The sequence below is a fragment of the Felis catus genome, chromosome A1 (assembly GCF_018350175.1).
Source record: "Felis catus isolate Fca126 chromosome A1, F.catus_Fca126_mat1.0, whole genome shotgun sequence".
NCBI lineage: Eukaryota > Metazoa > Chordata > Mammalia > Carnivora > Felidae > Felis > Felis catus.
The window spans coordinates 14,650,054-14,662,931 of NC_058368.1; the positions used below are offsets into that span (position 1 = coordinate 14,650,054).

Below are 12,878 nucleotides of genomic sequence, written 5' to 3' on the forward strand. Positions count from 1 at the left end.
GGAAGGTAATATATGAAAAGGGACATTTTTGAAATAGTTGTTTTTGAATTATGCCCATGAAATATACACTGTGCTGTGGGGGACATGTGGGAAAGCTACACTCTGACCGCATGACTAATTTTTAAAGCCTTGCATAGAGAGAATTCCCCCCAAGAACACAGCTGGGTTATTCCTTCGTGGACTGAATGTGTCAATTATGAATTGAACTAAAATGAAATTTTACTCCATTATGACAAAGGGAACTGAAGAGTGGACGCTGCAGCTAGGGCATTACATAGTAGTTCATACACCAAGTACTATTATTTTATTAACTTTAAGAACATGTTTTACATAAAAACAGGCAACATCAAAAAAGCTCAGTTGATAAATAAACATAATATATCACAGATGATTTCATTCCACATTAACCTACATTTATTAGCTTAAACTGAGAGATTAGGGAAAAAATTTGATCTCATTCCAGCTTTAATCACGGATACAAATCGTTTGAAAGTTATTTCATTAAGATTCTGAAAATCAAAGATTAACCTATGCCATCTGATCCATGCAGCAATTGATAAATTCAGTATTTTCAAAGGAAACATTGAATTTTTTTCTTGCACCAAATTGAAACCTTCCAGAAACTTGTTTAAACACATCAAGTACCTAGCCCACCTTTTTAGTATGCATGAGCAAAATACTATTTAATTTCACACTCAACTAATCCTTTAATAATTTTCTTTCAGCCAGAATGAAAAAGGCTATTATTAATTTCCTAATAAAATTAAAAAAAAATAGTTATCGAGGATATGACTCTAACCTTGGACCAGTTTCAATTTCTTTTTATTTTTTTCTGAGCAGACATCAAAGATTAATGTCAATGGCAAGTGAGAAATTGTCCCTAGAGAACTATTCAAGGTCTTTTTCTTACCACATTCGATTGGACTGGAATGAATTGACATTATAGCATCTTTATCATCACTTTTAAAATCCTACTTTCTCTTAATACCGACAGTGAAGGCTTTTAGAACTATTATTTACTTTAAATTAATAAAGTATATCACAGACAAAAATATACAATTTTACATTAAAGCAACATTAAGGGTCTCCATTCAGCTGACCAAAAGAGAATGTTGAGGAAATTTACAGGTATGGTTTAATTATAGAGATCGCTTTTCCTTTAGGGAAAAAGAAGGAAACTAGGTTTCTCTCTTGTCTCCAAGGGCAAGATATTGCAAACCTCATGATCAAAACACCTGCCAGTTAGAAGCTCGATCACTGAAAAATGATCACCGCAGCTCCAGCGTTGAAGTCTATCAACAACAAAACCATAGGGAGAGAACCCCCCCCCCCCACTCTAACCCGAGGTATTCTAAGCCTCTACACTGAATTTCCTGTTTCCCACCAGTTTACGACCCTTAATGTTACTGGATGGATGGTTGCATATTTGAGATGATTAAAAAATAAAAGACTGGCTTAAAAGCACCTCCTCCTCAAGTATGTAATTACATACAAATTAAAGATTCCTTCTGACAGTCCTAGGAACCCCATTTGTTACTGTGTTATGTATAAGCACCATTGAGCCAATTTTAAAGCACATTTGCAGTAATCAAATGTTTAGTGTCTTCAAGTTTTGTTGATTTATTTGCCTTTAAACAACAAAAAAAGTGTAAAGTGTGTTAATTTATGCTCTTACCGTATCTGAACTGACAAAATGTTAGTTTTGGAAGTGCTTTTAATCACCGTTTTCCCCCAACAGACAAGAATGGCTTCGTGATGATTAAATAAAGAAATCCATATCTCCAACAGAAGCATATATCTGACCCTCTATCACTCCATGCAAAGTAAGGGTCGGTCTGAGAGTATTTTCCCTAAACTCCTAATGGAAATGGCAGACAACACGCAGGAAAGGCTAACCTTTGAACAGACCAACTTCAAGTTTTTTAAAGGTCTTTGGACCAAAAAAAAAAAAAAAAATCATGTAGCAGTTTAAAAAATTAATTTACAAATTATAGAAAAGATGTTATCTACAGTATATGCCAGGTGACTCATTAATTTTTGTTTAAACCCACATCCAAATGAATCATTACATTAAAACTACCATCTTGGATCTTGGTGCTTTCCAAAATTCTGAACTTACAGTGAAGAAGGGGACACAACCCAATTTTTTGTTGTCATTGCCCCTTTCTGGGGGAGAATTAGGCAGAAAAGAGAAGGAAGCGAAACCTTCACTCTTTGGTGCAGGCCCTATACGGCAAACTTCAGCCTGGGGCACCTTTTTATGGTCAAATTAAAAACCTTTGAAAACAGAAGTTTATCATGGAAACGCTGACAGATCCTTACCCTGAGAAGGGCTAGCAGCAACACAGTAATATTAGGAAAGCTGTTCCTCAAGCACAATGGCACTTCAGCGTGGGGTACAGAGTTGTCTAATGGGTGCCATTGGTCAGCAAACGACCATGATTTAATGTGCCTGAGCCTCGGTCGCACAGTAGCTCTGTGACCCTCTACGCTAAACCAATTTTTCTTTTCTTTTCTTTTCTTTTTTTTTCCAACTGAAATATGCCTCAAAGGGTAAAGGATTGCAATTTTAGCCTTCATTCGTGGATATATTGCCTTCTTTCAACAATATCTGACAGGCCTGTTAACCACCACCCATGGGGGTGCTGGGCATTGCGAGAAGGTCTCACTGAATACAAAACGCCAAGTGTTTTCAGCAGTTTATTTGTATTTTTTTTCTCTGCTTATTTGAATATGCACCACGTGTAAGTTAGGTGAGGGCTACGGTAAAAACATTTTCAATGACTGAAATCTTACTTTTCCTGCTAATGATTGGAGCAAATCACGTATTCATTGATTATGATGAAGAAAATGATTTCTGCTACATTGTTGAGAAAAAATGTGTTCATCAATATGAACAGTTCTCATCTAACAGAGATGATTTACATGATGCAAGCCATGAAGAAGTTCTTTAATTAGTCTACTACCAAACTGAAAAGGTGAATCTAAAAATTCCCTTGAAGATACCATATGGTTGGTCATGTATCAATAAAGGAAAGACAGTCCCCATCACCAGGCCACCACCATAAGAGCTATATTAAATACTTAGGAAAAAAATATGGAAACACTGTGGCAATGATTAAATTGATAATTACAGAGATACACTGCCATAATGGTACATATATATTCTATGATAAAGTAAAATAAAAAATAAGATCAATTTGGTTATAGAAATTCCTTAAAGAACACCACCACTTAATTATTTCAAACTTGAACTATCCCAAGAATGTTGTGAAAAAAATTAGAAAGCACTGGCTAAAAGCAAAGCAGTCTGGATACACCAATGTAATCAGCATGCCTTGTGCTTGTCTGTTAACCCTCTGAGTACATCTCTGACATTCAGAATCTCAATAGCTTAATGCTGAAGATTGCATTCCATCTGATTACTCAATATTTCTACTTGACAGGTCACATTCCACTGTTTATTCAGCATAAATCACTCAAATTCTACAGCGATGCGCTGGGATCCCCATGTTCAATGGGCCCTGCATTCCTCCAAGCTGCCGGTCTGCAGTGTGCCGGGAAACACTCCACAGCTTTGCAGGGTCCACGGTCCCCCTAGACTTGGATGGAAACAGGCCTGAGCCTTGCACTGTATGCTCTGTACATGGAGGTTGTAGCAATATACGTAACTCCCATGGGAAAAACAGTAATTCAGAGAAAGAAACGAAAGTGACGGTCTATCGCAGGTAGGTCTCTGCCCATAGGATTCTTCATATTCACACATTTAAAGTTGAGGCCAACCTATACAGCTCCTCTTTAGGCTCAGGATAGTGCTTTGCTTTATAGGTCTAGAGAAAGCAGTAATTTCTGACCGGTTCAAGGTATTTTACTAATATGGTATCTACCTACACACCAACACCCTTCCTGGTATTCGGTCCTCCCCTCCCCCATCCCAAACCTAACCAATTGTGCTACTTTGCGATGAGTACGCTACCATTCCAGAACTCTCTCAAACGGGGGTGGGGATTCTCAATAAATAATCTACTGTTTACATGTCAGGACAACGCAGACCAAAGAGATAAACCAAAATGTGGAAGAGCAAAAAATTGGGGACGCTCCGTTGCAAAAGTTATGACATGTTGTGGTTTTAAAATATATATTAATACAGACCATACTTTATGAGTTGAAGAGTGAAAAGCAGCAATTGAAGACCAATGTCTATTTGAAAATAAAGAACTGACTCTACAAGTTTCAAGACTTTCAGGTACTGAAGTATATTCAAAACAGAGACAATAAGTTGCCAATTTCATGAGCCATCACTCACTGGTTGTCTCCTGGATCACATTGCTGAGCAAACCCTAGCAGGACATTTGAGCTGGATCCCTGTCTCCAAGACACCGTGGCTAGCCTCTTCTCTAAGCACTGCAGTGACACACTGGAAGCCGCAGGTCCCCATTCTGAAATGGGACACATTCCAGAAGAAACTCATGGGGGATACAGGGCTGGGTTTTGAGAAAGGTTTGGTAACGGGAGTGAAAACGCAGGTCTCAGACAGGACTTGGCCCAAAGGGAGAAAAACATGTCTCTGTGGACAGCTAAAGACAGTGGGATTAAAATGTCATCTTGGGGAACAGCAGTTTTATTCTCAGGGGTACCTTGTAGGTCCTCATCCTGTTCTTCCTGGGAGGCTGTACTTAGGTAACCTAAAGGTGCACATGGAATTCTCCTACCAATGGGTTGATTTCTTAAAGCCCATTTTTAGAACATTGTGCTTTCTCCTTGGCCACCTTGCAAAGCACCTGCCTCTAGTATCCCTGTGCCCCTGGACTCCTGTGTATGGATTTCATACTCTACACGGATTTCACAATGAAGACTGCAGTGTGTGAAAAGCAGGTAAGAAAAAGAACAGGACCTTGTTTCCTCTTTCTGTCTGAAACCCCAGCCCTATAGAGCACCTGGCAATTTATTGCTCTTTCCCACCAGTTGTTTTTATTCCTATAGATGTCTCATCCTGAGCGGGCAGACCCTCATTCACCAAGCACAAGACGAGATATGGTGACTTCCGAGGGTCTGTGCTGGAACTAGCAGCAGCTGATGTGGAAGCAGCATTTCTGGGGCATCATCAGGCCGTCTTCACATGGAGAGAATTTGGGGGAAGGGGGCGCCATCTAGTTCCTGGGGTCAGGCTGTTTTGTCTCAGACCCAACTGCCTCCGCTTGGGATGCAGGGCTCACGGCAGCTGACAGTCATCCCTCGAGTGAAAAAAGTCCCTTTCATCATGGGATTGTGAAAGAGAGGTCTTCTGTCTAAGTTATAAGCCTGCTATATTCTAAACCCACAAAAAACGACAAGCAAGATATCGTTCGAGATGTCCTTCTCGTCTGGACATCTCAGCATCTAATAACATCCCTTGATCTGCAGCAAAATCAAGAAACACGTGTGTACACATCCAGAGGCCTGAAAATTTCCCCAGGGGTTCTCCGTCAAATCCTATGCACTCAGAGGGTTAACATGTGCTATATTACATACTGCAGATCCTAGTTTGACTGATGAACACATTCATTGCTTCTATGTTTAAAAAAGTTGCAGATTAGCCTTAACCCTTTGAGGACCCTGTTAGCAGCAAGGTGCCATCTTCGCAAACGACGTGTGGTCATCTCATTGAGCCAAGAGAAATCGCTACAACGATACCAGAAAACACGCTTTCTGTTCTGCCATTCAAGCATTGAGTGCTAGATAGATCAGATGAAACCGTTTTACATAAATTTGGAAAAAAATCTCAGAGTCTCAAAGGGTTAAGCTAGGACTTCGAGTCAAAGGGTCTTCTTAAAAGGGCGAGTTTGGGGAGCGAACAGTCTCGGATGAGCTTGGGGAGTAGTCTTCCGATTCCGAGTTGAGTTCGGGTGGAGCTGGCTGGGCCTTGTACCGGCTCTTCACATCCTGGTTGCGTCTTCGTCGGAAAACCTGCCTCTCCTTATCAAGAGCGGTGGTCTAGCAGGGGCATAAAATGAGAAAGAGGACAATTAGGCTGAAGGAAGTGGCTAAAGAAACACTTTCTGGAACTTGGTGAGGTCAGAAAAAGATGCTGGCCAGCTTAACTGTCCCACTGTGGCTCGCTTTGGCTGCCAAGAGCCACCAGGGCCGGGGAGCTCTCTGCTCCCCGCAAATGCAGCTCCTTAGAGCGCCTGGTCATGACATGGGGAGGCACAGGCAGGATGGATGATGTCGTGGGTTCAACCTCTTCCCAGCCCTACCCAGCCTTCCCCTAGCTCCACATCTATTCCCCTTGGTGGCTCCCAGGCGGGCTAGAGCGCCCCTGGGAAATGGGGGCCCCAGGCCCGTGTGTCTGACAAGGGAGGACGCCAGGCGTGCCTCACTCATCAACATTCAGCTCAGGGCGGCTGTATAATAAAGATGAAAGGTGATGAAGTTGTCAGACATGGAAACAGAGCCACGAGCTCATCCTGTTATTTTAGCACCTCCTCATTCTAAATTATCTTATTATCTGTTGATGAGGGAGTGTGGCTGAATCTCTGGGAAGGACCGGTTTCATTTTAATGAAACCGATGCCTGAAATGGAGAACTGCTTTGAGTGCAATTAAACCAAACGGAAACCCTCCCATGGATTTCACTTTACAAAGTTCATTTTCATTGCAGTATGTGGTAATTTATGAAACAGAGATTCGATTTTGTAGGTATTCCAATTCCGGGTCTCTATGCCTCGTTTTCCTGATGAAACCTCAGATGATCTCCAGGATGTGCTACCCAGCCGCAGCTCTGGAAGTTATTATGACATCAGAATTGGGAACGCATGACTTCATTACAGATTTAAAGGGTGTGGGGAGGAACGGGGTCATTACAGAGAAACCTTACACAGAGAGCAGAAGAGTAGGTACAAAGCCTGAAGAAAAATATAGACGACATATAAAAGTTGAAGGCGTCCTGGTTTGAAAGTCTCTCTTTAAAAGGATGTAGCCTGGAGGTTATTCTGCTTTTAAGAGATTACTTTTCCTCTGTAGGGATATGTACCACCATTTTTTCCTCTTGAAAATTTACTGTTAGCTTCTTCAAAGAACAGAGATAAATTTATAGCCAGCCTGGTTCTGAGAACAAAGTGAAAACTAAGCCCCTCATACAATTGCGGTGCAGCATTAGAGCAATCTTAGATCTAAAATAGGGCAATCAAAGTTCCAAAATGAAGTAATAAAGAGCAAAAGAGTGCCAGTGTGTAGGAACCAGTACAGTAAATGGCTTTGTTAGGCTGAACTGCTCTGCTTTAAAAACTACCCACATACTGAAGAGCAGTGTTACAAATCAATGAGGAAGATAAACCTGAATAATTCACTTCTCCTTTCACTAGATCGTTAACACAATGATTCAATAACTGGTTTGTTGAAACATCCACCTTTGATTCCTTTACTTGCAGAGTTTTTAAGGATATATATATATATATATATATATATATATATATACACATATATATATATATAGTTTTTGGTCTTCTACCCACCGACTTTATGATATTTTCAGCATCATAAACCCAAATTCCTAACTTTATTTAAAACATGGTAAAGTTACGACACATGGTATTTTGCTTTCAAAGCAAACTGAAAATGTTCTGTTTGTGTAGATTTGAATGTTTGTAAAAAAAATAGACGTCTATTTAGTCTGACTTACATAAAAACCATTCTGTAGTTAATCCAAGAGGAATATAAACTCTCCTCTTGGTCATAAAAAATATTTCTATTCCTACCTTCTTGAGAAAGAAAAAGTCATTGGCATTGGACTACATACTGACTGGTGGACTGAGACTTTCTGGTGTGGAGACGAAAAGCACATTGGGATTGTAGTCAGGAATTTTGAGTCCTGCTCTGTCCATCACTGGCTGTGTAAACGATTTACTCAGTTCTTAGTTAAGTAAGGAACAGTAATAATGCCCTCCCGCTCGCCCAGAATTGCCCTAGGTAAGATGTGCAAATGCTTTTTAAATGGCTGAGATGCTCTGAAATGAAGGCTTTCCCCCAGACCCCTCTTACAATTTTAAAATTAAGTAACTGCAGGTCAGAGAAAAACATTCAAAACCAAGCTCCCATCAGAACTCATCTCAGGGCACCCTCCCTTCCTTCTTCCTTTCATCGGCACCTTCTCCATATGTATTTCATCTCCTCATAATCTACTCAATTACTCCAAATCATGCTCTCGGCTGCAGTCACTGAAATGGGCCATTTCTCCATAAATCCTGCAAGTCAGTCTATGCAGAGGCTGGTGGCACTCAATGTTGAGCCACCAATGTTGTGCTTGGATGATCCCATTCCCTTTATTCTCACTTGCGTTTCTCCAGATCCTTTCAAGGGCAGCCATATTCTCTCCCTTACTCGTCGTTCTGCCTGGAGAACCCTTGCCCTGGCCCCTTTAAAACCGGTCAGGTCTCGCCACTCCTGCCACTTTCTCTAGTTAGCAGCCTTCTAAATGTTTGCCCTGGTAGATGAACCCTGGTGCTCAAACGCTCCCATGCTTTTAGTTGCGCCACTAACCAGGAACTTCAGAGCAGTTCTTTCTAGAAATCTATCATGTCATGATCACATGTCACGGAATAAAGGTGGGATGGTTGTTTCTGTTGGATTCATAGACTCTTAGAATGGAAAGAGAATTCATAAAGCGGTCTTTGTCCAATGCTTTGCCTTTATAAGCAGGGAAACTGAAGCCCAGGCATGTGGAGAGACTTGCCTGAATCGCATCACTAACTAGGAACAGCACTCAGTTCTCCTAGTGCAGAAGGAGGAGAAAGAAAACTCTTCCCAATTACTCTGAAGTCTGTTGAAACAGAATGAAATGGAGCCACCACGTGCCAGTAGCTCACTCTTTCTTTGTTCCCAACCAGAATGAGCTGGGGAGAAAACACTGACCACAAGCAGCATCAAAGGGCTAAAAGCCAGGGCTTTCCCATGCTGATTGGCCTGACAAGCCCTCTGTTTCAGGGACAGCGAGCATGTACAATCCCACTCCGGGCCTGTAAACCCCTAGGGAGGCTTGTATCTGATGACACAAAGGCAGTTTCCTACCCACCCACGTCCTTGTAATATTCTCAAGGCCTACACAACTAATGACTAGGGTTCCCAAACAACTTGCTCTCAAAGATGCTCCAGATGGGGGTGACTGTCTTTAGGCCTTGCTTCCCTGGGTTCCTGCTCACTCTGCTTCCAGCTCCATGACTGTGGTTCATTTTACTAACATCCTCCTTGTCTGTGTTCCATGAAGCCTAAGTTTTGCTATTGCTGTGCACCCTGCCTATATCACAATCGCCTCTAACTCACGGTCTTCCCTGCCACACTGTAGACTCTTTGGAAGGCAAGATCAAGTCTTGGGCATCCTGTCTGTGTTCTCCACAGTTCACAGCACACAATAGATACTCTGCAAATATTGCAGCTTTTGAAATATGGGAAAGTACAACAGAGGTCACATTATTTCCCCTGTTAAGCACCCAGTCCCCGTCCATCCTGCACATAGCTGACAGGTCAATTATCCCCAGGTCCGATTTATTTATAATTCCTCATAAAGCCCAACTTCTCGTCCTAACATTCACGATGTGTTTACAGGACACACTTCCAGGGTCTCATTCTTGGAATTACTCAGTTACCTGCAGACTTACTGTTCTCCATTAGCGGACACTTGATTTTCTTGCACAGCTTCCATTTACTCTGTTTACGGTTAACCATACCTCAGTTTCCCTTTCGATGTGCCCTGCTCCTGTACTGTGTGGTTCCAGTGAGGATGACCATAGTCCCATCTTTGAAAGTGGGGCAAGGATGGGCTTGTGACCCAGGAGCAACCATGAGCCTAGTGCACTGCCCAACATCCACAACTGGCTCAGCAGGGCTACGCAAGCCAGTTAATAGGACGCAAGGAGGTTTTCACTGGAATTTCACATTTATAATGAATCCCAATTGTGGAAGGATGGTGGGCTTGGAGCTGCTTCCTACCTCCTAGTACCATGTGAAGCTCCAGTCTAAAGGCAACATAGGGAGGCAGAGTGGAGGGATGGAAAGAAACCATGCCATGGCTGAGTGCTGAATCCATCCATCACTGAAGCCAGACCCAAACTTGGAACCTTTCAGATTAGAGGAAATAATAAATTTCTTTTTTTGTTTAAGCCAGTTTGGTTTGGGTATTAGTCACCTGCAATCAAAGAAGTCCTAACTGATGCGTCTCTGAGTACGCTTCAATCACTCTTGCCCTACATCTTGGCTCAAGTGTTCACCTATCTGACATTACTTCTCCTCCTTCCTGTCCACTCAAATTTATCCATGTTCCGAGATTTGATCAAACTCAAATCTCGATGGTAGAATCTGAAACTTCTTTGCATTTTCCAGAATGCCTAGCGACTGTGGCACATATATTAGAAACATATTAAATATTTCTCAATTAATAGGGGATTAAACTATTTTAGATGATTTTGTGCCTTCTGAATAACAACCAAAAAAATGGAACTCTATAATACAAAAGCAACTCTATAATACAAAAGAGTAAGAACTTAAAAGCATCACAAGTTAATATTTAAGGATACGGCATGATCAAATGGTTATGTCACATAAAGTTAATATTCTCTTACACTCATATCATTATCTATCTACTCAACAACCACTTATTGTAAAATTCTCGTCATGGTAAACTGATGGTAAAACATGGTGAACCGTCATCTATCATAGCTTTAGAATTTTAATTGTAAAATTCTCATCATGGTAAACTGATGGTAAAACATGGTGAACCGTCATCTATCATAGCTTTAGAATTTTAATTGTGGCTATAAAATGAACTTGCCTCTAAAGTATATGTAGTCTGGGGCACCTATGTGGCTCAGTCAGTTAAGTGTCCCACTCTTGATTTCAGCCCAGGTCATGATCTCATGGTTCATGAGATCAGTTCATGAAATCAAGCCCGGCATCAGGCTCAGCAAAGAGCCTGCTTGGGAATGTCCCTCTCCCCCTCTCTCTCTCTGCCCCTCCCCTGCTCACCTGCTCTCTCTCAAAATAAATAAATAAATAAACTTAAAAATATATAGTATGACAGTTCAAATTTTACACTCGAATTCTGTAGACTCCATTTGTAGTACAAAACAGATGAATTCACCAAGATAACAGAACAATGTGCTATTCCATAATTTTAAAAAGTTATTGTTACACAATATATATTCAATCCAACTGCCAGTTTATTTCTCCCCCCAAAAAGCATTCAAAACACCACTTTTCCCCTTAAGTGCTGCATCACAAATTTAAATTCTGGTCCCTTTCAATGATTTCTGGCAGGCTGCTTTCCTCTTTATCAATTACCAAAATTCCCAGTATCAAGCAAATAGGGTCTCTCCTTAATGCCTGTCTTTGTAAGGGAAGTTTGTCCTCATGTAGAGCCTGGACGTTCCATTAAAACTTAAGACTTCCTAACAGATTTATTATTCTATTAGTTATTTTGCTCAGTTTGCAGGTTTGTTAGAACCGACATGAATGGCCTTGCAGTAGAATTCCCAAGTGTCTCCTCAGTAAGTTATCACTTTGTTAAGAACTCATAAGAGAATCTGAAGCCTGCATTATCACATTTTGGTGCTAATTACCACAGGTTAGAGGTGAGCAAGAAATCTCTTGAGATTCTGGAGTTGACCGGTAGTAACCAAATATGAAGCTCTAATCTAGTTACTTAAAATATGTACCAGATAACAACTGCTATCCTGTGTACTGAGTTACAGCTAAATAATAGCGTACTGGGGGATCCTGGCAAACAGTACACATAGATGACCGTATAAAATGATAAGGAGAAACTAATATAAACCTGTCCTACACAGAAGAAACACTACCTCAGACTGTAAGTTCTTGATTATCACAGTGTCCTTGGGAGCTGCTGGATCAAGTGTGAAAACTAAGGAATGGTAAAACAATGCCAGCAACCTCAACAATTCAGGTGGCTATACACACAGTAGTTGGAAGTCTTGGAGAAATTAACATCCATCAGATTTTGGTGTCTGGTGCAATACCAAGCATGCATGAATAAAAGACAGCGCTTGCCTATTACTGAAGAAATAATTCCAACAACAGACAGAGCTAATGAACTCGGTCACTGGCCTCTTCTGTTACAATGAAACAATACTATCCCCCTCATAGCACTCAGATATTTTAAATCTTTATTTTTGACGTTACTTTTGGGAATCAGCATAAATATAGAGGCCATATCCATCTAGCATATCTATGAAACGTTGAAGGGAAAATATAGCATGGAGGAGGAAAGTCAGGAATGGATCAAGAATATGAACCAGAACATTAGCTTTGTTTTTGCCAGTCTGCATCACCCGCATCTCTGTAATGTTTGTCTTGTCGGGTAGCTTTAGCTTAATCCGCTTGGAAGCAGCAATTGGGGTAAGTCAGGAGAGCTAGCTTTTTGTCCTAGCTCGGCTAATTATGTGTCCTTGGACATGTTTCTTAACCACATTGAGGCCCATAGATGGAAGGGGAGATACAGTGCATGATCCCTAGGGAAACTTTCACCTATGAAATACTATGAATATGCTTAATATCACCATCAATCTACTCTAATGGCTTATGTTTTTCTCTTAGCAAACAATAGGCTTTGCAGTCTATGGATCAAAAATAATTCTGTTCTGCAACACGGGCAGGACTTGCAAGAGATGAACCTCATTTAAGTTGTGAGGCAATGTTTTGTGTCATGGCATAATTATTGGATTTAAGTAACAGCATTTTTCAGAGGCAAACGTTGACTGATTTTCCGTTTTTGCTTTTCTTAATTTATTGCTAGCCATCACAAGTAGTCTTCATTTCATTAATAAAAGAACATTATTGTGCATTTTGCCTTTTAGCCCATCCATTATTCATACTACCAAGGAGACTAAACTG

The 12,878-nt window shown here is 40.9% G+C and overlaps 1 protein-coding gene across 6 annotated transcripts in view; it reads right to left on the reverse strand.

Moving 5' to 3' along the window:
• Positions 1–281: 281 nt before the first annotated feature.
• DCLK1 (doublecortin like kinase 1) overlaps positions 282–12,878 on the reverse strand; it is a 347,248-nt gene continuing 334,651 nt past the window's right edge. For all 6 annotated transcript variants that reach the window (XM_023250802.2, XM_023250793.2, XM_023250785.2 and 3 more), the window contains one exon: positions 282–5,973. In XM_023250802.2, coding sequence (XP_023106570.1) covers positions 5,916–5,973 — 58 coding nt within the window. In that variant the 3' untranslated portion in view covers positions 282–5,915. The remainder of the gene's footprint in view (positions 5,974–12,878) is intronic.